The sequence below is a fragment of the Taudactylus pleione genome, unplaced genomic scaffold, assembly GCF_031769625.1.
Source record: "Taudactylus pleione unplaced genomic scaffold, aTauple2 ptg000041l, whole genome shotgun sequence".
NCBI classification, from domain to species: Eukaryota; Metazoa; Chordata; class Amphibia; order Anura; family Myobatrachidae; genus Taudactylus; species Taudactylus pleione.
Window position 1 is genome coordinate 24347573 of NW_028284443.1, and position 24511 is coordinate 24372083.

General features: G+C 45.2%; 1 protein-coding gene across 1 annotated transcript in view; it reads left to right on the plus strand.

Moving 5' to 3' along the window:
• The window catches only part of DOCK4 (dedicator of cytokinesis 4), a 422657-nt gene that overhangs the window by 123680 nt on the left and 274466 nt on the right, over window positions 1-24511 (plus strand). Inside the window, exons 6-8 of the mRNA XM_088457720.1 lie at window positions 1616-1764; window positions 17394-17478; window positions 20418-20569. Of these exons, the coding sequence (XP_088313846.1) occupies window positions 1616-1764; window positions 17394-17478; window positions 20418-20569 (386 nt within the window). The remainder of the gene's footprint in view (window positions 1-1615; window positions 1765-17393; window positions 17479-20417; window positions 20570-24511) is intronic.

Genomic DNA, 24511 nt, shown 5'->3' on the forward strand with positions numbered 1-24511 from the left:
GTATAAAAGAGAGTTATGTCCATCTCAGTCTAAACCAGTTTCATAATGTGCATTCTTGAAGACTAATACATTTTGCTCTGACAGTCAGAAAATGTATGTAAGTGAATGCTTTCTGCCGAACATGCGCTTGGCATCAATTTCAAAGTTGCCTGCAGCACTCAGAAGCATTAACGCTCAGTAAAATACAGTGCTGTTCCATGGGAACGCTCATTTCAGAATTTAGTACACTTGCTGCAGGGAAGCTTTCAAACGCATTAATGAACACACATTGAATGCTCTGTTAAAGCAAGGACAATTTGCCATATAAATGGAGTTTCACTTGCTTTATTTTTTTCAGAATCTATGTACGAGAACTTACAGTTGCTTGAAAATTATATTACAGGCAGTTGCTTTATAATATACTTTATTAAATAATAGTGCATCTATTTATTGATTGTAGTAAGAAAATATGTGTGAGCAAAGTTGTTTGCTGAAATGGTACACTGAGACTGCAGCATGTCAGTCTGTAACAGGTGATTTTTTTTACGGGAAGCTTTTGTAGAAAACAAATGACGTTGTCCTATAAGTTGGCCTGACATTGCAACAAAAATGTCTCATGTACCCAATTGGCTTGGGCTTGGCAGAGAACATAGCATGGGGTGGTTTGGCTGGGATGGTTTGGGGGTGCCCCATGCCCCAGACATGAACCCCCATAGTGTTAGGGAGTTACCCAATGAGGTTACCTGGACGTTGGTGGGTAAGCTCATAACTTTGGCCAAATTGATGCCAAAAACCTTGTATATGATGTATAATTATTAATGGTTGTATGGTGCATCTGGTCTCTCTCTTTTTTCTATGTTGTAGTATTAAGTCTCAGTTAGGTAGCACATCCCATTAGCAAGAGCACTGAGATTGCAGCATGCCATTCTGTAAAAGATATAAATCACCCATTGACTATTGAAAATTTACATTTTTTTACGGGAAGTTTTTGTAGAAAAACAAATGATGTTGACCTGACATTGCAACAAAAATGTACCCAATTGGCTGGCACTTGGCAGAGAACACAGCACAAAGTACATGACGTGCAGTATAAGAGAACAATTATAAATAGAAAGGAGCTTATGCCGAGTTGAACACAATTTCTGCCAAAATCCTTTAATGCAACCTTACCCCTCAAGTTTTAAACATAAAACTATATTGTGTGCCATTTTAATGAGCCGCCTTGTCATTTAGGTATTGCCAGCTCTAAGGTGTATAAGATTTGGTCCTCAAAATTTGTTAATGTGCCTACCCAGACCAACACTGAATCTAGCCTTGTAATGGTATAAATGAGAATAAAAGCTCTATCTGCAATTACTTTCAATTTGTTTCCTAACATTTGTTTACTAATACATTTTGTGCTGCTGAATTCTTTCTATTAAACAATATATACTGCTTTCAGTGATATACGCTTGAATAGCAATAAGTTGCCTATGAGTTTGTTTAAAATCCATGTGTTCCTCTTGAGTGAGTGATAGAACTTGTAAATCCTGTAATAAAATGGATAGATTACATTCAACACCTCAGTAATTGTGAACATGTATAGAGCTGACAGGGCCTGACACTTGCTATGACATATTTTCTTTTTATTCTGCAGAAAAATGAAGGTGATCTCTTTCATCGTCTGGGTCATATAATGAATGAAATCCTTGATCTGCGCAGACAAGTACTAGTGGGACACCTGACTCATGATCGTATGAAGGATGTCAAACGGCACATCACAGCCCGTCTGGACTGGGGAAATGAGTGGGTAACAGATAATTATCTTACTGCCACTAGCACTCAGTAAATACTGACAGGAACTTTTAGGCGAGAGGATAGTGACAAATTGCCTTCTACTTGCAGGCGAATAAATAGCATAAACGACAGGTTACATTTTGTAAGGAAGTCATATGATCAAACTAATTGTACCTGTTTCCAGTACACAGTGAATGGAACCAATGTTCAGAAAAATTCACTTAGAACTATTGATCATTGTAGTATGATGCACAATACGATTACTTAGTTAAAAATTTTCCACTTTTCAAGCTGTACTTTTTATCTGAACTGCAGATGTGTCCTCATACACTGTTGCTGTAGTCACGCCAAGCGGGATGGGTACGGGATGCCGGCGGTCAGACAGGGTTAGAGTACTGACATTTGTCTCAGTATTCTAAAACGCTCTCCCTATCCCTCCCTCCCCGGTGCCTAAACCTAACCTCCCCCTCCCGGCACCCTAAACCTAACCCTCCCTCCTTAGTGACTTCCCCCCAACCCCGTTACTTACCTTCGGGATTCTGGCGGTCAGGATATCAGTGTCGGAATTCTGGCGCCGGCATTCTGAGCGCTGTAATTCCTGTGGTCGGGATTTTGACTGCATCCCACGTTAAACAGCCTCTCTATGTTCTAGGTCCCAAGCAACTCTCCTTCCAATGAGCATTGTTTGGGTCCGAAAATGCGTCTTAGTTGCATTTTGATGCGCCTAAAGCTGGCCACACACATGGCGATGTGCACACGATCAGCCGATGTGTACGATTCCCCTTGAAACTCTCCCTGGCAGCTCTGCACATGATCTCCACACGATCTGCACACGATTTGCTGTCCAATCTTCATACGATCTCTCCTGCAGTCAGACTTTCACAGTGCATCGCCTCCTAGATTGTCAGATCTGCCCTACTGCATGGCAGATCTGCGAATGCGATGTGCGACCAGCGGGGACGCGCATCGTGAGTGAGGACTCACGATTTACTCAGGATTTGGCCATATTTTACACGATCTGTCATTCCAATGTGTTGGAATCGGCCAGATCGGGTAAAATATCGCTGTGTGTGGCCAGCATCAGACACACCATGAGACTGCACTGATTCATTTCATCTGTGACAGTTGCATATTTGAGAACCGTAAGTGACATGATGACCTTCTGAGCTAGGTGTACTCAAAAGCACTTTGTCAAAGATGCTTGTTGATTGAGGGGTATAAATACCCAATGCACTTAAGCTTTATTGGTACCATGTGAGGTTTATTAAAACTGGAAAGCAGGTTCTTAACAGAATTACAGTTAATCACTTCTTGTTTTTCACCCGTTTTGTACTTATATAATAGAAACATTCACAAGACCATAAGTCATAATAACGTTACAATTGTATACAATAAAAAAAACTGCTTTTTTCTCAGTCCAGTTCAGTAACCATGAAGTCACTGGTGATAGCTGTGTACTAAACTAACTGATATTTGCATTGCAGCAGAAAAGAAAACATCCCATTTGGTAAATGAATGCCCCATTAATCCAATTATTTATGCTGCTTTTGTATAAAATAAGTGCAAACCGAGGCATATTTTCATTTTTATTCAGCACCTAAATTCAATGCAGTTATATTAATTGTGGTCATCATCCTATACTGCAGTGATTTTCAACCTTTATCAAATCGCAGCACACTGAACTAGATTTTAAAATTACTAAGGCACACCATCAGTCCTCCACGGAGAAAAAAACACACACACATTGGCCCAAATGGGAAAAAAAATACTCACACATTGCCCCCACAGCAAAAAAAATAAAACACAATGGCCCCCACAGTAATAAAAAAATTGTCTCCCACTGTAATTGTCCCCTACAGTAATTACACACATTGGCCTCCACAGTACAGTAAGTACACAAACTGGCCTCCACAGTACAGTAATTACACACACTTTGGCCCCCACATAATTACACACACAGTCCCCACAGTACAGTAAATACACACACAGTCCCCCATAGTAATTACACACAGTGGCCCCCACAGTACAGTAATTGCACACATAGTTCCCCACAGTAATTACACACATAGTTCCCCACAGTAATTACACACACACAGTTCCCCACAGTAATTACACACACACAGTTCCCCACAGTAATTACACACACACAGTCCCCCACAGTAATTACACACATAATCCCCCACAGTAATTACTAACATTGGCCCCACAGTACAGTAATTACACAGTTCCCCATAGTAATTACACACACAGTTCCCCATAGTAATTACACACAGTGGCCTCCACAGTAATTACACACAGTGGCCCCCACAGTACAGTAATTGCATACATTGGCCCCCACAGTAATTACACACACACAGTTCCCCACAGTAATTACACACACACAGTTCCCCACAGTAATTGCACACACATTGTCATCAACAGCAATAAAATAAATAAAAATACACTGGCCCCTACTGTAAAGGAGCTCAGTTTTCCTCTCCCTCCCTCAGCGGCAGGAGTTTATGTAGAGAGAGTGCCAAAGCAGTGGCGTAACTAGGGTATATGGAGCCCAGGGCAAATTTTAAAATGGAGCCCCCCCCCCTAGTGCACATACCGAAGGCGCGTGGCAAAAAATGGGCATGGTCACTTAAAAATGGGGCGTGTCAACATGACACACACCCCTTTATCGTCACTCAGAACATTCCTATCCATATGCTCCTTAACCCAAGTAGTGCCCCTTATACAGTACTCCCAGTATGCAATGTCCCCAGTTGTGGTCCCTCTTATGCAGGCCCATAGTAATGCCCCTTATACAGTACCACCAGTAGTGGTCCCCCTTATACAGCCACCCATTAGTTCCCCTTATTCATTGTCCCCATGTAGTGGTCCCCCCTAATGCAGTGCCCCATGTAGTGGTCCCCCCTAATGCAGTGCCCCATGTAGTGGTCCCCCCCCAATGCAGTGCCCCATGTAGTGGTCCCCCCTATGAAGTGCCCCCAGTAGTGTTCCCCCTTATGCAGTGCCCTTTATATAGTGCCCCCAGTAGCAGTCCCCACAATGCAGTGCCCCCAGTAGTGGAACCCCCCTTATGCAGTGCCCTTTATATAGTGCCCCCAGTAGTAGCCCCCCCCCTATGCAGTGCCCCCAGTAGTGGTCCCCCTTATGCAGACCCCCAGTAGTGATCCCCCCCCTATCCAGTACCCCTTATACAGTGCCCTTGTAGTGGTCCTTCCTATTATTGCCCCAAGTAGTGGTCCCCCCAGTGCAGTGCTCCTAGTAGTGAGCCCCTTATATAGTGCCCCTAGTAGTGAGCCCCTTATATAGTGCCCCAGTAGTAGTTTCCCCCTCAGTACTAGTCCCCAGTAGTGGTTCCCCTCCCGATGAAGTGCCCCCACTAGTAGACCCCCCCCTAGTAGTAGACACCAGTAGTGCCCCACCCCCAGTAGAGGTCCCCCCCCAGTAATGGTGCCGCCAGTAGTAGCCACCCCCTCCCCGGTTGTGACCCCAGTAGTGCAGACACGTTAAAAAAAAATATATATATATATATACTTACCTGAATCCGCGCTCCGGCTACAGACACCGCACCCGGTCATTAGGCCCCGCCCCCTCAGCGCCGAATGCAGATTGCTGGTAAGATTCTCTCCATTCTGCCCACTTCAGTAACCCTACATCGTCATAAATGGGCTATATCTCGGAACTTAGAGCTATCTAAGGGCCTGATTCAGACCCGCTCGCGAGCGCTGAGCGCTCGCAAGCGGGTCGATGTTGCCCAAGTGCGCATGCACACGACGTTATGGGTCTCGCTACAAAGGGGCGTGCTGTCGATGGTGATTGACAGCACGCCCCCTTTGGTGGGCGTGCCGGGGGCTTGGCTGATGTCAGTGATGTCAGTGGGAGTGCTTTTGGCTCTGATAGAGCCAAAAGCACTCCAGGGCCTGCGGCAGTGAGAACCTACCGCAGGGTCTCGTTGCAAGCCCGATGGTACCATCGCGACCATCATTTTGGCCGCACGCTATAGCTGTGGGTGGTCACCCACAACTATGCGAGCGGCCAGGAGGCCGCTCCAAAAAGGAGGAGGGACGGCCCTGATTCAGAGCGAGCGCTCTGGCAGAGCGTCCGGCTTTGAATAAGGGCGTGAGAGTTTTAAATGTCATATTCATTTTTTGCATGCTGAAATCAATTAGAAGTAACTATTTTCACATCGGAAACATTTTCATTGTTGTGCAGTGTTATTAGTGTATATTACTTTGTTGAACAGTTAGTATTTTACTTTTTTTTTAAGTGAATTAAAACAACAGCTGCCAGTGCTTGAATCATATAAGTGACATTTTGTAAATGCAGTTTATACCCCTTTCAGACAGACGACCCAGGAAATTTCCTGCTCAGACCCGGGAATTTATCCTGTGCAAAATCTCGGGTATTTGGTCGAGAGCCCCCCTTTCACACTACCCGGGAAATTCTCAGGTAGACCCCTTTCAGACTTAAACCGGGATTTTTAGATTACCTGCCTCTCCCCTGCCGTCTGCCCCTCCTAGCCTATCCCCTCTCTGGCTGCCGCTGATGAAGTCATCAAAATGCAGCAGGCAGCCGGCCAATCCCAATCCAGCCATTTTTTTATTTTTTATGGTGTTAATAAATAATTTGTTTTATTCCTATTTGCCCCCCCCCCCCCCCCACCACCAATGGGGAAGAGATAGAACCCCTTCTGTAAATGTACTGCCCTGGTGCTCCAGCTCTGCGCTGCCAACTCAATGTAAAAGCTGCTTGGTGCAGCCCGGGAGTAGCTAATTCCCGGGTAGCACCATTCAGACATAAGCAGGGTAATTTCCCGGGACTTAAGTCTCGGGAAATTCCCTGGTCGATTTGAAGGGTCGGCTACCCGGGAACGTGTTCCTGGGTAGGTACCGTTCAGACATACGTGGCAACCCGGGAATTTGGCTGAGGCAGGCCAAATTTCCGGGATTCTCTGTATGTCTGAAAGGGGTATAAGTGAGCATTTGCTAGGTACATGTTGAGAGGCAATCCAGCTGCTTAATGAGAGCTGTGATAAAGAACTCTGAAAGATTGCGGGACCTCAAAATAAGTTAATGCAGTAGTGCTCATATTCCCCCACACTAATAAAAATTATATATTTTCATTTCAAAGACCGGTGGTTTTCAGTTTGTCACAACAGCAGATAGTGCCATGTGTTTAGTTGGAAGCCTATATCTTTGAAATTGTCAATTTACTGAATATATAGCATTGTAGAACAGATCATTACCTATAAATAATTTATAGTGTTTTTATATCCTCATACATCTGACATCAAGAGGTGCTTCGTAAACCATTTGATCTTATAGGTAATAGCTTTTTTTCGCCTAAAAATGCGTCTTAGTTGCAATGTGATGTACTAGGATGCATCGGGAGACTGCTGATTAATTTGAAATGCGACACTTCTATATATGTGTGGAACTAATTCTGTAAATGAAGCACAACAGAACTTTGCATGAAAAAAAAGCCACCACTGCTGCATCGTAGCACTTCGTATACAAGTAAGACACGTTTTCGGGCAAAACAGACAAGAAAAAGGTGCCCGGCACTAGTAGAGTTGCACAGGACCTGGTGCGCCAAGAGGGGCTGCTTGGCAATGACTGCAGCAAGAATACATGAAGACACATCTGTATAATCAAACATGTTTTTATTCATCTTGAGGCAAATGTGTGAACATTGTATTATTAACTACATTTAACAATATTTACCTTTGCTGTATTTGTTTAGCAGTATGATCAATGTATGCCACCTTTGTGTTGGTGGCTTGTTTCCACCATTTGCACTTTATGTACAAGCCTCAATTTCAGAGTTATAAGAGCACTGAACTGCTTTCTGGGGATGCAGACATAATACCGGAGTGCGGGATGCTGGCGCCGAAATCCTGACACCAGTCAGAATCCCAGCGCCGGCATCTCGATGGTAAGTAGTGGGGTTAGGGGGAGGGTTAGGTTTAGGCTGCAGGGGGTGGGGGGGGGTTGAGTTTAGGCACTGGGGGGAGGGGTAGAGTTAGGATACCTACCGACCGGTGTCAGTACAGTATCCTAAACCTGTCGGGATGCCGGCGTTGGGATTCGGACCGCCGGGATCCTATACCCAACCCGCTTTCTGGGTGTATTACATTTATAAACTGGTGGGCCTACATCTAACTTTGCTTTACTTTAATAATCTGTGGTTTTTTTTGTTGTCACATTTGCATTGTTGTTCTGGACAATTAATTATTTCAGATACATACTTTGACATCTTAGGGCGGTATTCAATTGTTTTTAGGCACGCCCTCTCCCCCCTCTAAAGTGACAAGAGATCGTGGGGCGCTATTCAATTGATGCCCAAGCGGTGTGAGCTGAAATGGTGTGCCGGCAGCTGATCGCGCCCGACAGGAACAACAATTGAATAGCTCCTGTCGGGTGCGTAGAGGGGCAAAACAATTGAATTCCGCCCTTAGCGTTCAATGCTCATGCTTAGTTTTGAGGGGGTTTTTTTGTTACCATAAAAGAAAAGTTTTGATAATAAACATCTGCAATTGCTGTGGAATTGTTTAATGGCACCTCTGTGCTGAAATGGTGAGATTTAATTATTTATCTACACAAGTGATTATATTTTTATCTTTTTTCTAGAAGGTATATGAGATGTATGATGCTGGCATATTATCTATCAATTCCACGTGTTCATGTTACAAGAAATCCATCTATTTTTAGGATTTGTAGACTCCTGCACTACTTTACTAAGATAATGATAGATGCACATATGGAAAATGAAAGTTATTATTTCTATATTCCAACTGTATAGATTTAGTTTCTTTTATAGGGTCCACAGGATCTACCTTGGGGTATGTAGTTGGAGAGATCCATTGCACCAAACAGCTACAGCTTTCAAACTCCCAGCATGCACTGGTCCTCCTCACTATATACCCCGCCTCCAGCCACAGGCATTCAATTTTTTTGTTTGGTGCGCGGCAAGTATCCAGACGCACCTGTTTAACAGCGACACTGCCTAGGTAGTCCCAGGCTTTTTCTTTTATGATTTACCTTAGTCTTTTGAACTTCCGAGTTGAGCGGTACTGAGCGTCGAACAGGCGCAGGTACTGCGACTCCATCTACCTCCGCCGATGCCGAACGCCAGTTCCGCTATATGCCCTGGGGATTTCGGAAGGCCTCAGCGAAGCTTGGCTAGCGGCGTCACTGGGGCCCGGCTGCGTTCAGTTTCACAGAGATGGCAGGTAAGCCATTCTTCGTGAGGGGAATCGTGCTCGAGAAGACGCAGTCCAGGCCTCCGGTGTAGGAGACGCATTAGAGGCGGCTACGGGTAAAGACCTCGTGTAACGTGTACTCACTAAGGCGGCTGAGGCTATATAGTCTGTCGCCGGGGATGGGTAGTAGACACTGTAGAGCGCACTAGTTAGCGTCTACTACTATGAGGCCAGCGTACCCGTGCCGTCAAAATTGCAGCTATGGGGAGATAGGCGCTCCCCTGGCAGCTCCTCCCCCGACCCAGACGCAACTCAGGGTGGTTGTCTCAGAGGTCTGGTCCATCTACCCGTATACCTCTCCTCTGGGTCTGGTATATATAGCGCTCTATAGCCTATCAATACCCCAACGGGGCTGGTCAGTTGATTCAGAGTCAGTTTGCAATAGCAAATGTTTGTATTTATGCATTGTATGTGACTTTAATGCTAGCTGCTGTATATATACTGTCTTTTGTTTTCAAACTGTCCGTTATATCTATCACTGTGTTTCTCCTCATCCCTCTGAAAAGGTGTATTGGGTTTTTCATATGTGAAGTAGGTCACATTGCATTTATACTGTACACCTTGTACCGATCACACATTTGTCATGTCTGAGGGTAAAGGTGAGAAGGGTGAGCCTCCGGTGCTCAAGTCATGTAAATCCTGTTTTGCAGGCCTGTCTGAACAGGATTTTGTGCAAGATGGATTGTGTAGTGCCTGTTGTAAACAGCCACCTTTCCTATCTGGTACACCTGCACCTACACAAGAGCCATCTTGAGTGGCATCTTGGTCGCAGGTTCTGTCGCATATGGTGGAAAAGGTCTCAGCGTCGCGTGCTCCTACAACGATATTGTCTCCTACTGTGGGATACTTACAGCCGTTGCATCCTTCTATGTACATGTCCCATATGAATCCCTGTTGGTTTGATTCTTCTGCTCACTCTAGTACAGGCAAATAGACAAGTGGCATTAAAGAAGCAGGGGCATCAGAGAGGTTCTATTTAGACATTGTCTCAGGATTCTGACCCAACCTTCTCATCACACTCTGATGCTCAGAGTTCTGGGTCTTATTCAGTGGAAGAAGACCATCATTCCTCTGTGGATGTCCCCTCTCTGGTGAGAGCGGTTAGTTCTGTCCTCAGTAAAGAAGAAGAGGAGGTGCCATCAAAATATAGGACTCCGGTGTTTAGGCGTCAGAAGGTGGCTAGAGATTATTTTCCTCAGTCTGAGCAACTGATGAATCTCATGTCTGAAGCATGGTCTACTCCAAATAAGTTTTTTCATACTACAAGGAATTTAACCTCTCAATATCCATTTGCTCAGGGTGAATGTAGCAAATGGGAAGTCCCTCCATCAGTAGATGCTCATGTGACTAGATAGATCAAGAGCTCTATGTTACCCATTCCTGCAGCATCCTCTTTGAAGGAGGTTACAGATAGAAAACTTGATAACTATTTAAAATCTGTGTTTTCAGTATCTGGAGCTATTACCTGGCCAGCTATGTCTGTAGCCTGAGTAGCCAAGGCTATGGAAGAATAGATAAAGTCTCTGGAGGATAGCATGCCTAATGCTACCAGAGAACAGCTGTCTTCCCTCTGTCAGATGCGAGAAGCAGCTATACATAAGGGAGAAGCGGTCATTGACGCAGGTACAGTCAGGTGCATAAATATTGGGACATTGACAGAATTTTCATATTTTGGCCTCTATTCACCACCACAATGGCTTTGAAATGAAACAAACAAGATGTGCTTTAACTGCAGACTTTCAGATTTAATTTGAGGGTAATTACATCCAAATCATGTGAACGGTGTAGAAATTACAACGGTTTCTATATGTGCCTCCCACTTTTTAAGGGCCAGAAGTAATGGGACAAACTAAACAATCCTAAATCTAACTTTCACTTTTTAATACTTTGTTGCAAATTCTGTCAATGTCCCAATATTTATGCACCTGACTGTATCTTAGCTTCTAGGGTATCTGTAGCTTCAGTTGCAGCGCAAAGAACCCTTTAGCTAAAGACCTGGAAGGCGGATACAGGTTCCAAGAAAACCATGGAATCCTTGCCTTTTGTGGGGAAGGTATTGTTTGGACCAGAGGTGGATGACATAGTGTCTTCTCTGGCGACATCTAAATCTGCGGGATTGCTATCTATGACTTTCCCTAAGTATAGGCAGTCGTCAGCTTGGTTCTTTCGCCCACAGAGTAGGGCAAAGGGACAGTCTTCCTGTAGACAGGATCATTCCCAAAGGAGATGGCAGACCAAGAAATCCTTGTCAACCAAGCGTCCTGCTTCCAAGTCAGACGGTAAGCCCACTGCCTGATGGGGCAGGTCTCCCTCGGGGGGGGGGTCTCAGGGTTGGAGGCCGACTCCTACAGTTTTCTCAGGCCTGACATCAGACCACGACAGATGCCTGGATTCGAGAGGTGGTCTCTCAAGGTTACGCCATTACGTTCCTGAGGCATCCCCCTCAAAGGTTTGTTTGTTAGGTTATCAGCCTTCCCGGAGTCTATTGGAGCCCTCCTGAGGTTCCTGTGATGCAACAGGGAAGGGGTTATTATTCAAATTTGTTTTTGATTCAGAAACCAAATGGGTCACATCGCCCTATCCTGAATCTGAAGTCTCTCAACAGATTCATCCATGTGCCCAAATTCCGTATGGAACCCTACAGTCGATTATGCTGGCAATGGAGCCTGGAGATTTTACGGTCTCCCTGGACATACAGGATGCATATCTGCATGTTCCACATGCACCATCCCACCAAAGATTTCTAAGATTGGCAGTAGATCAGCAACATTACCAATTTCAGGCTCTACCCTTCGGGCTGGCCACAGCCCCTTAGGTATTTAAGAAAATAATGGCAGTGATGACGGCTCATCTCAGATGACAAGGGGTCAGGATACTGCTATATTTGGACGACCTCCTGATATTAGCACAATCGCAGGAGTTGTTACAATATCATCTTTAGATGACCATTGTCTGCTTACAAGAGCATGGTTGGATAATGAATTGGAACATTCCTTTCTTTCTCCAACTCAGTGAATAGTGCACTTGGGTGCACTGCTGGACTCTCTGGGCCAGAGGACAAGATTGCAGCACTACAGTCTTCTCTTGTGCGCAGTCTACTCTGCAAACAAAGTGTGTCAGTTTACCTGGTGGCTTATGCCCAGTTCCACTCCAGGTCCCTGCAGCAATGGATTCTGGCCCTGATTCAGAGCCGGACGCTCTGACGGAGCGCTCGCTCTGAATCAGGGCCGTCCCTCTTAGTTTTTAGAGCGGCCTCCTGGCCGCTCGTATAGCTGTGGGTGACCACCCACAGCTATAGCGAGCGGCCAAAAAGATGGTTGCGATGGTCAAGACCATCGCGACCATCAGGCTTGCGACAAGACCCTTGTAGTAGGGTCTCGTTGCTGCAAGCCCTGGAGTGCTTTCAGCTCCATCAGAGCCGAGAGCATTCCCACTGACATCACTTGTTATGTCAGTGGGGCTGGCCCCAGACGGTAGGCTTTCCCATCTGGGCAGCCACGCCCCCGGCACGCCCACCAAAGGGGCGTGCTGTCACTCACCATCGACAGCACGCCACCTTTGTAGCGAGACCCATAGCGACGGCTTGCCCATCGCTATCCTGGTCTCGTGCATGCGCACGACGGAGCTGGCTCCCTCATGCGCACTGGGCCAACATCGACCCACTTGCGAGCGCTCAGCGCCTGTGAGCAGGTCTAAATTAGGCCCTCTGTCTCAATGGGATAGTCAGTATCATTGATTGGATAAAGTCCCAGATCATTTGCATCTCGCCAGAGGTTGGTCTCTACCTCGCTTGGTGGCTGGAGATGACTCATTTAGACAAGGGTCGTCCGTTATGGGTCCCAGATTGGGATCTCCTCACCACGAATGCAAGTTTGCGAGGATGGAGAGCGGTGACCGGGCGTCACACCTTTTAGGGAAGGTGGTCGACTCAGGAAAGTCACCTACCAATAAATAGCACAGAGCACTCAGTCTGGCACAGGACGTTCTTCACGGCTGGCCTGTCCATATTCAGTCCGAAAAAGCGACCACATCGGCCTACATCAACCATCAGTGAGGCACACGAAGTCCGGCACCAATGAGGGAAGTGGCGAACATTCTGCTGTGGGCAGAATGCCATCTTCCAGCAATCTTGGCAATATTCATCGCAGGAGTCCTCAACTAGGAAGCGACTTCCTAAGTGGTCAGGACATACACACCGGGCTCTTCATCCGGACGTCTTTCAACTCCTGGTGGACTGGTGCGGACTGCCAGACGTAGACCTCATGGCATCACGACACAACTACAAGGTCCCCAGGTACAGCTCCAGAACGAGGGACCCCTCAGCCGCCTTCGTGGACGCTCCGGCGTTGAGTCGTCAGAAAGTTCAAGCAGGAAGGCAACAGGTTAATACTAATAGCTCCTGCCTGGCCCAGGAGACATTGGTTCACTGATCTTTTGCAGGGGGTTCTCTGACTGCAACCTCCGTCTGTCCCTTCGGTAGCACCACGGGATTTATCCTTGGTTCTCAGGGCTCTGCAAGCTCCCCCATTTGAACCCTTGGATAAGCTGGACTTAAGATGATTGACAGCGAAGACACTTTCTCCTCGCTATCTCCTCAGCTTGTAGAGTTTCTGACTTGGCAGCACTGTCATATCGCTCTCCATATTAGATTTTTCATCAAAATAGAGCTGTCCTTTGTGCTAAGGCGGGTTACCTTCCGAAGGTAGTATCCCGTTTCCATATGAAGGAGGAAATTGCAGTTTCGGCTTTTCAGTCTTCAAGACTGTCTACAGGTGAAGCTTCCTTGGATGTGGTTCGAGCCCTTCATATTTACGTGGATCATACCAGCTCCATCAGGAAATCAGATTTGCTCTTTGTGTTATAAGGGTTTCACAAACGAGGTTGGCCAGCAAATAAACAGACTTTGGCTCGCTGGCTGTGTACAACTATTGCTCAGGTCTATATACAGACTGATCTCCCTGTTCCTAACAAAGTGACAGCACATTCAACTCAGTCTGTTGGACCGTCGTGGACGGTTAGACATGGCACATCGGCTGAACAGCTGTGCAATGCACACAATTTTGTGTTAAACTTGGAAAAAGCGGAAATTAAACTCATGAAATGTTACGGCAAGCATATGGTGGAGAAACAATTAGCCGTGCTGAAGTATTTCGGTGGTGGAAGCACTTCAAAGAAGGTAATACGCGAGTGACTGACAAAGCACGTTCCGGGAGACCATATACCGCAGTTATAGATGTCAACATTGCCAAAGCTGCAGAGATGTTGCAAAATGACAGAAGATTAACTTTACGTGAACTTTCGGCTTCACTTGACATCTCATTTGAACGGGTTCAGCATATTGTGACAAAGGAACTGAAAATGTATCACGTGTGTGCCAAGTGGGTACCCAGATATCTCACACAAGAGCTGATGGGACGACTTGATTGTGCAAGAACACTGTTTGAATGTCGGAGCGGATACCCGATATCCTGACATTAATTGCGACGTGTGACAAGTCGTGGATTGCCAAGTGAAGCCGAAAGTTTGCGTAAAGTAACCTTCTGTCATTTTGCAACATCCCCGCAGCTTTGGCAATGTTGACATCTGTAATAGCGGTGGATGATCTCCCAAAACGCACTTCGTCAGTCACTCACGTATTGCCCTCTTTAAAGTGCTTCCACCACCGAAATACTGCAGCTCGACTAATTGTTTCTCCACTGTATGCTTGCCGTAACATTTAATTTCTGCTTTTTCCAAGTTTAACACAGAATTCAATCACACATCTCTGACGTAATCTAACAGATATGTCTTCCTCATCCGCTATGACGAAATGTTTGAAGATCTTCCACTGGCTGTGACCAAACAAAGATGACTGCGGCAGTCCAACCGCAGGTTCATTCATCAGTGTATGAGCTGCACAATAACCAGCATAGAGTTGCTGCGTCTACCTATGGGACAGAAAAATAGAGGCAGTGTCTAATTACGTTTCAATCAGCTCTCGTATAACCAGGGCCGGATTAAGGGAGGGGCGACAGGGGAGGTCGTCCCTGGGTCCCCACACTACTGCATGCAGCAGCACAGTCAGTGCTGCTGCATCAGCTTGGGGAAGGGCGGTAGTGTGGATGGCACATAAGTGCCGTTCGCACCACACAGCACAAACACACAGCCGCGGCCGGCGGCAGCTGTGTGTTTGTTTTAGCAACCGATGAGTCACACAGACTCTCATCGGCTGCTGCGCTGCGGCCCACTGCCGGAGCCTCCGTCTTCCGGCTCCCGCAGTGGCTGATGGGAGAGACGATGACGTCTCTCCCATCATGCAGCAGAGCGGGCCGGCCCAGGAGGACGCCTGACGGGGGAGCAGATGCCGGAGCGGGGATTAAGGTAAGTGGAGATTTATTTATTTTTCTGTGTGTGTGTCTGGTGGTGGGGACAACTACTCCTAAGGGCACTGCTGGGGGGGGGGAGAACTACTACTAGGGGCACTGCTGTGGGGGGTGGAAGGACTACTACTAGGGGCACTGCCGGGGGGCAAAGGACTACTACTAGTGGCACTGCAGGGGAGGAAATGGACTACTACTAGGGACACTGCTGGGGGGGACAGGACTACTACTAGGGACACTGCTGGGGGGGGAAAGGACTACTACTAGGGGCACAGCTGGGGGTACTACTAGGGGCACTGCTGGGGGGGGAAAGGACTTCTACTAAAGGCACTGCTGGGGGGGGAAAGGACTTCTACTAAAGGCACTGCTGGGGGGGAAAGGACTACTACTAGGGACACTGCTGGGGGGGATGGACTACTACTAGGGACACTGCTGGGGGTACTACTAGGGGCACTGCTGGGGATACTACTGGGTCACTGCACATTGCTGGGACCACTACTGGGGGACGCAGCATAGAGGGGGATTACTACTAGGGGTACTCCTGGGGGGGACTACTGTTGAGGGGGGACTGCTACTGGGGGCATGGCTGGGCTGGGCTCTGTGTGGCTTGAAGGGGGCCCCGCTACTTAGTTGCTCTGGGGTCCCCACAAGCCTTAATCCGGCCCTGCGTATAACAATGCACTTTTACAGCTTTTCTTCAAAATGGAACAACGTAAATTATGTATACCATAAGTGTAAGTTTGGGTACACACTGTAGAATGGTGTGACCCAGCGACGATGCGATATAACGATCCGGCGTATGACGGAGCAATGTTATGTTACATGCTGCATGTAACAGCAGTTTAGTGGGTGAGTGTTCAACATGCAGAACCGCAGATGGGATGATGCAATGTACGACCTTCTTGAACTATGGATCGGGCATACACACTATATGTTGTGTATGATATATCGTTCCAGTTACGCATCGGGGCAATATATCGGACGATACATCCTGTAGTAGGTACCCAGTTTAAGATTAATGACTTAGCATTTTCAAAGCCGATAGTAGTGTAAATTATTGTATTTGTAAAATACCTACAGTGTCCATCTGTTCATCATATCTGTTAGCAACTCATCTTATGTACTAAGGGGCTGATTCAGGGTGCAATGCTGAACGCAGATTCTCGATTATCTGGAATCTGAGCGTGTGCAAGACCCCATTTGCTCATGTGCAGAAGGGGTCCTGAGTGATTGCACACAGACCCTGCTATGCCTCTGCCTCATTGACAGGCAGAGGCATTTAAAGGGAGGTGCGGGGGCAGGAACAGCTGGCGTTCCCGGAAACAGGAACGTGCTGCCCCTATTTTCCATGTTTTTGGTCCCATTTGTAACTCTGTATTACAGTTTTGTATATGTTAAGGTACTGATAATTAAATGTTAATAGGTATTATGCATCTATTATTAACTAGTGAATCTCATTATCTTAATCCTCATCATACATATTGTGTTGATCAGTACTATCTGATTTTACTGGCATAGCTATATTAATGCATGTGTATGTCTTAGTTGGTTCGTTTTTACATATAACAATGTGTGTAGCAGAAAAGGTTTGTGGTTCTTGTGACTGCATCTGCTGGAGCAAACAGTAATGTAATATAAAAGGTTGGGGGTATTTTGTGGCTTGAGCCTCTGTGTCTTTCTTGGCTCAAATGTCTGCATATCCAATTTTTCTGTCTCAGATCTGTATGAAAATAATTTAGGTGCTGCTATAAATTGTTGTACAAAACAAATGTACATATTCCATAGTAGGTTTCTGTTTAAGCACTTTTGATGTTTGTAGTTATGGCTAGTAAATTGTCTTTCAAAAAACCAAAAAGGTTTTCTGAATGTCTGCTGAGGTGAGTGCACAAGTCTATGAACATAAAGTGCTTATTAAGCTGTTTCTGATGTTGGGAGGAGTGTATTGGTGAGCTTCCAGCATCATATGGGTCAACACACTGTAGCTTGCTATTGAGAATGTTTTGATTTTCCCCCTCATTTTATAGGCAGCTTGGACTAGATTTGGTTCCAAGGAAAGAGTTTGCTATGGTAGATCCAGAAGAAATTAGCGTTACAGAATTATATAAATTGGTAAGTACAGATGACTGAAAAGAAAAAAAATAATGATCGATATATATATATATATATATATATATATATGACTTTTTATTTTTTTATTTGCGTGTGTGTAATAATGTATGCACAGTAAGTCAGAAAGTGTGTCAGAAATACTCCTTGGAGTTCTGTGACTTTATGAAAGTCCTAGGTGTGCAGCTTTGTGGATTTTTGAAAATATAACCCTTGTTTGCTTCTAATGACCTTATATTGTATAGCAGGGGTATATTTTCTACATTTTGTTTAACTGTGGACACTATAATATATATTGGGGCCTTTCTCTTACATCCTCTTTGGGAGATTCTACTAACCTCAGAGTTTGCAGGGTTTAGCATTTAAACTGCTACAACTCGTTTGCTATGTAGCTTCTCCCCTATGTAACCTCTCCTTGCAATAGCTCCTTCGTTTTTTCTTAGTTTTTCTTAGTGCATGTGCACTACAGATGTGTGTTTTCAGTTTTCTTTTTTTTATGTTCTGGTCCAACTGGCATAGCGGTACTATGTAACATTTCCTCTTCATGATTTGATCCATTGGTCAGACTTTGTTTTTCTGTTGTCAATGCTCTCCTTGGTCTATTAGGAGGGCCATGAGTTAGAATTATGTCTTTGTCAATTAATTTTAATGACCTTGTGACCAGATCTTCCAGGTTGTCTAGAGCTTTCTTAAAGTTGTGGTATTGAGGCCTAGCTGGGAAAATTACCTTTCCACAGTTCTAAAATGTTACAGTGTACGGTGCTCTGTCTTCAAAGTAATTGGCTTTGGTTAATGCCTTTGTCTCACACAACTTTGCAGAGTGTACCCTCCCCTAGGGACAGCTTTGGAGAGTCACCCAAGGAGGACATGGGAAAAATATGCCTTTTGTACTTCCTTTTAAATCTTTCTCTCAATACATTTGAGAGACACTATGATCCCACCCTTCATGGCTCTGAAGTTACTGTAAATGTTATGCTACGTACATATGTAGCGATTTAAAAGAACATTTTGAACGATAACGTTATCGTTCAAATCACTCATTTAAATGGTCCCTAGCAACATACCATCAACCAGCGATGCGCGGTCCTGTACTGACGATAGCGATATCGTCCATCGGCTGTGCATGCCGGTCAACTTGCTCGATATCGAGCAGTCGCGGTAAGTAGGTGGTGTGCTGGATGTTTGATATCGATCATCCAGCACACAAGAGAGGGTGCATAACAATCAGCCAGCGATATCGTAGCACTGGCTGATCGCTGCGTGTGTATGCACCATTAGCGTCTATATCTTTTAGTCCTATCCTGAGGTCTTTGTTAGAAAAGTACTAAGTAGCTATTACAAGGAGGGCTAATATAGAATAGAAGCTACATTACAAATGGGTTTTTGGCAGTGTGAGTGCTAAATGCTGCATTGCTCCTTGTATACCCCAAGGTTGGTAGTAACCACCAAATAATTTATAGCAAATAATGTAACCGTAAGTACAAAAATCTTAATTATTTATAATAGACCCTTTAATGTTTGCATTCTTTATCATTGCTTGTCACAGGAATACAGAATGTTGTACCATTACAATTTATGAAAGTAGACCATCCATGAGATTGTCTATGAAACAGGCCCCCTCTACATTCTTAAAAACCCTTTGCCCGGAGCGTAACGCTCCAGTAAAAGGCTTCTTTGTATTATAATGCCAAATGGAATTACATTTTTGGCCGATCTTTTTTGCAGTTCGTTTATGAGAATGGAGAGGGACCGCTAGAGAAATATGTGATCTCTAGTCCATTCATTCTGTTATATAAAGAGAAGCCCCTTTATCCACTGTTTTTTGATGGAAATGGGGTTATTTCTGCTTGATACATAGACCCCATAAAGATGTACTGCATGGATACTTTTGGATACATGCAGCTGTTGAATCCTAATACAAAGATTACACTGAATCCATATCTTATTTGCCACTTACTTATTAAGGAGACTTGGAGGGATTCACAACAAATTCCAGACATGGTACCCCAGTGATTCTAAATTTACTCTTCCCATTCCGAGATGTGATGAACACCTTTTTCTGCATTATTTGTGAAAATATGATTGGGGGTGTTCCTCAAAGTGGAATAACAAAAAAGTGTGTAAACGGGACTAAAACATAAACATTTGTACTTGTTGTTATGTGACTTGTTTTAAATCTAGAGGAAATCCTACAGATGTGCATATACATATTTTTTAAGGGTGGAAATTGAAAGGCTACACATTTGATATTTCCTTTTTATGTAAATTTACTTCGTTTCTTTTTTCTTTTTCTTTTTTAAATATATTTATCACAATACAACAGACAGAAATTGGTTAGAGAAAACAGAATATTTCACCATTATTTAACGGTTGTTTTATTCCGGGCTCGTACAAATGGGCACTTGCATGTTTGAAAGGCATCTCTGCACTTGTCTGCAAAGTTCATAGGCCAGAATTGGGTTGTACACATGTTTTTTTTTTTGTTTGTTTCTTTTTTCATGTATTGCAAAAACTCTGTAATGTTGTTTTTTGTTTTTTTTTCTCCGTTGAACACTTTATTTTTCTCTTGAATGTATAGATTTTTCTTACTACTGCTGTTCATATCTTGGTGTACGTTTTGGCTTTCATTTTAAACCTAGCATTCAATCAGTACTGTTAATGTAAGGAATATTCACCTACTATAGGTTTATCTGAAATCTTTCAGTGAAATGCAGGGCCATATTAATTAAATGACCAGGGATCTTTCTGCCAAACTAATACCTAATTCCTGTGAACCAGGCCACACACAATACAGTCAAATCACCAATCACCAATCACTCAAACTGATTAGCTTTTATCAACTTGAGTGTTCTTACTATTTGTTTTCCTGAATTTAGTGCTCTGTATAGTTTAAAGTACATGACAGAATTATATTTTTCCCATATCATTGGTTCTTTACACAGATGGAACACAGACATCGAAAAAAAGACACTCCAGTTCCAGCTAGTAGTCACCATCTCATTGTGCAAATGAAGAGTTTAATGTGCTCAAACCTGGGAGAGGAGCTAGAGGTGATATTCTCACTTTATGATGGCAAAGAAAATCGACCAATAAGGTAATTTACTCAGTTTCAATGGTGAGAGCGTAGCGTGGGTTACAGATTTCAACATAGAAGAAAAAGGGATATCTATTGAACAGGAACTTGTAGATAATTGTCAGTTTGCATAAGAGACCCCTATTTTTCAATGGTTTGTTATGTTAATACTTGTATAGAATAGGGGGTGCTGCCAAAGATTATACAGTACACAATGGACTAGAAAGAAAACGGATCTGTGTATGGCGCACAGAGTAAAGAATAAAATGTAACTTTCTTCTTCGGGTTTTATAGGGTCCACAGGAACTACCTTGGGGTATGCAGTTGGAGTAATCCATTGCACCAAACAGCTACAGCTTTCAAGCTCCCAGCATGCACAGGACCTCCTCCCTATATACCCCGCCCCCAGCCACAGGTATTCAGTTTTTTTGTTTGGTGCTAGGCAAGTATCCAGACGCACCTGTTATAACAGCGGGACTGCTTAGGCAGTCCTAGGCTTTTTTATTATTTTGATTTACCTTAGTTTTTATATATTTAGTTGAGGTAGTACTACGCGTCCAAAAGGATGCATGTGCTATGACTCTTACTAGCTCCGCTGATGCTGAAACGCCAGCTCCTGAACGGGCTTTGGGGATTTCGACGGGTCTCAGCAAAGCTTAGCTAGCAGTGACGCTAAGCCGCGTCCTCACTAAGACCGCCGGGGCCGTATCGTCTGACGCCGGGGATGGGTAGTAGATGCACTAGCAGTACACTAGTAAGCGTCTACTACTGTGAGGCCAGCGTACCCGTGCCGTTAATGCAGCTTAGGGGAGATAGGTGCTCCCCCGGCCGCTCCTCCCCCAACCCAGACACAATATCCTGTGTGGGTTCCCGTGTCTGGTTTGTTATTTATGACTACCTCGTGTAGTGAGATGCTCGTAGTTCACCTATGGTGCTCAGATGAAAGCTATTGATTCTCAGAAGATTTGGGTCAGTCTCCCTGTATACCTCTCCCTTGGGTCAGGTATATAGTGCTCTATATCCTACCAAGCCCCCGGGGGTTTGGTCAGTTCATTCAGAGCCCATTTGCATTTGAATTTATACGATTGCCCTCCGGGTCTCAGGTTATGACACAGTTAGTGGACCGCTTATCAGCCCCCACACTGCCTCCCATTTGGGATTCCCACAATGATTACAGCCTGCTATGTTCCTCTTCCCATAAATCCTTCCTGAATGGACAGTTATGTCTTCTCAGTCACTCTCCCTCTGGACCTATCTCGGAGAGGAGGAGGGTAATTCATCCGTGGATGTTTCCTCTCTAGCAGGGGAGGTTAATTCAGTCCTCATTTTAGAAGGTGAAGCACCAGCTCCTAAAGCCTAATAAACCTGGTGTTGAGAGAATGCCCAATGTATTTTTCACCTCTCTCGCAGGGAGAGTGCATTAGGGGTGCAATCCTCAGAAGGTTGTTGGCACAACTCCCTCATCAGATTCCATCTATGGCCAGAGTTTTGTATGGAGACCATGCGGGCAATCAGGCTGGCAATATAATCTGGGGTTTTCAGGGTTCCCTGGACATACAGGATGCATATTGGCATGTACCTATTGCACTATTCCACCATAGATTTCTGAGTTTTGCTGGGGGTCAGCAATAGTACCAATTTCAGGCTCTGCCCTTCAGGCTGTCCACTGGAGGTTTTACAACACAGCCCCTCGGGTGTTCACCAAGACCATGGCAGTCATGGCGGCTCAACTCAGATGACAAGGAGTCAGGATACTACTATACTTGGATGACCTCCTGATATTGGCGCAATCTCCGGAGCTTTTACAACACCATCTCCAAATGACCATTGCCGGTCTACAAGAGCACGGCTGGATAATCCATTGGAAAAAGTCTTCTCTTTCTCCAACTCAGCAGATGGTTCTTTTGGGGGCGCAGCTGGATTCCCTGGGGCTAAGGATTCTTCTACCAGTGTAGATTGCTGCCCTGCAATTACAGGTGTGCAAACTGCTCCGCAATCAGAGAGTGTCAGTTCACTTAGCAATGCAGGAACCGGGGGCTATGGTATCCACCTTCGACATATAGTGGCTTATGCCCCGTTCCATTCCAGGTCCTTGCAACAATGGATTCTGTCTCATTGGGATGGTCAGTATCATCTGATAAAGTCTCAAACGATCTGCATCTCGCCAGAGGTTCGCCTCTCCCTTGCATGGTGGCTGCAGACGACTCATTTAGACAAGGGTCGCATATGATGATCCCAGATTGGGTACTTATAACCGCGGATGCAAGTCTGCGAGGATGGGGCGCGGTGACAGGAGGTCCCCAGGTACGGGTCCAGGATTAGGGACCTCTCAGCCACCTTCGTGGATGATCTGGTGGTGAGGTGGGGCTTCAGGTTGGCATACCTGTTTCCTCCAATATTCCCTCCTCCCAAGGGTGGTCAGAAAATTCAAGCAAGAGGGCAGCAGGATGATACTAATAACTCCTGCCTGGCCCAGGAGACATTGGTTCACCGATTTGCCAGGTCTATCCATAGACAGTCCGCTTCCACTTCCTCTACGGATCTGCTAATGCAGGGTCCCTGCCTATATCCGGATCTACCCCGGCTGGCTTTGACGGCATGGCTCTTGAGTCTTCCATCTTAAAGGCCAAAGGTTTTTCTACTTCCGTGATTCAGACGATGCTTAGGGCAAGGAAGCCTTCTTAGGCCCGCATCTATCACAGGATTTGGCATTCATATTTTCTTTGGTGTTCCCACAGAAAATATGACCCTAGGGTTTTCAGGGTCTCCCGAGTTCTTGCTTTTCTTCAGGCTGGACTAGACTTAGGTCTTCGTCTGGCTTCCCTGAGAGTTCAGGTTTCTGCATTGTCAGTCTGGTACCTGCACAGAATTGCCACTCCTGCCAGATGTTAGAAAATTTTTTCAGGGTGTTCTCCGTCTGCAACCTCCGTTTGTCCCACCGTTGGCACCGTGGGATTTATCCTTGGTTCTCAGAGCACTGCAGGTCCCCCCCCTTTGAACTCTTGGACACAGTGGATTTCAAATGTTTGACAACAAAGACACTTTTTCTCCTCGCTATCTCCTCAGCTCGCAGAGTTTCTGATTTGGCAGCACTTTCATGTCGCTCTCCATTTTTGATTGTTCACCAGAATAGAGCTGTCCTCCATACAAGGGCGGGTTACCTTCTAAAGGTCGTATCCCATTTTCATATGACTGAAGAAATTGTAGTCCCAGCCATTCAATCTTCTGCTCTTTCTGTAGGGGACGCTTCACTGGATGTGGTTCGAGCTCTTCGTATCTATGTGGATCGTACCAATTCCATCAGAAAATCAGATGCATTTTCTGTGTTATATGGCTTTCATAAGCGAGGCAGGCCAGCTAACAAGCAGACTCTGGCTCGTTGGCTGTGTATGACTATTTCTCATGTGTATACTCCTGCTGATCTCCCTGTTCCGAACATGGTGACAGTACAATCTACTCGGTCTGTGGGACCATCATTGGCGTTTAGGCATGGCGCCTCTGCAGAACAGTTGTGCAAGGCGGCGACTTGGTCTTCGGTCCACACTTACATCAAATTCTATGCATTTGATGCTTTTGCTTCCCAGGATGCTTCCTTTGGGCAACGGATTCTCCTGTCTACTCAGGAGCATCCCCACCCTTAAGGAAATTGCTTTAGGATGTCCCCAAGTTAGATCCTATGGACCCTGAAGAAGAAAAGAAGAGTTATGGTATAACACACCTTAGTTAACTCTTTTTCTTCGAGGTCCATAGGGATCTGTTTCTTTCTTTTTGTGTGACTGATTCCCTCTTCATTTTTTGAGAGTGTTTCTTGTGTACATTGTACTTCCTTCTCTACTTTCTGTCTCTTGCCGTTAGGCTTGTTTACAAACTGAATGCCTTTGTCTGGAGGCGGGATATATAGGGAGGAGGACCAGTGGATTACTTCAACTACATACCCCAAGGTAGTTCCTGTGGACCCTATGA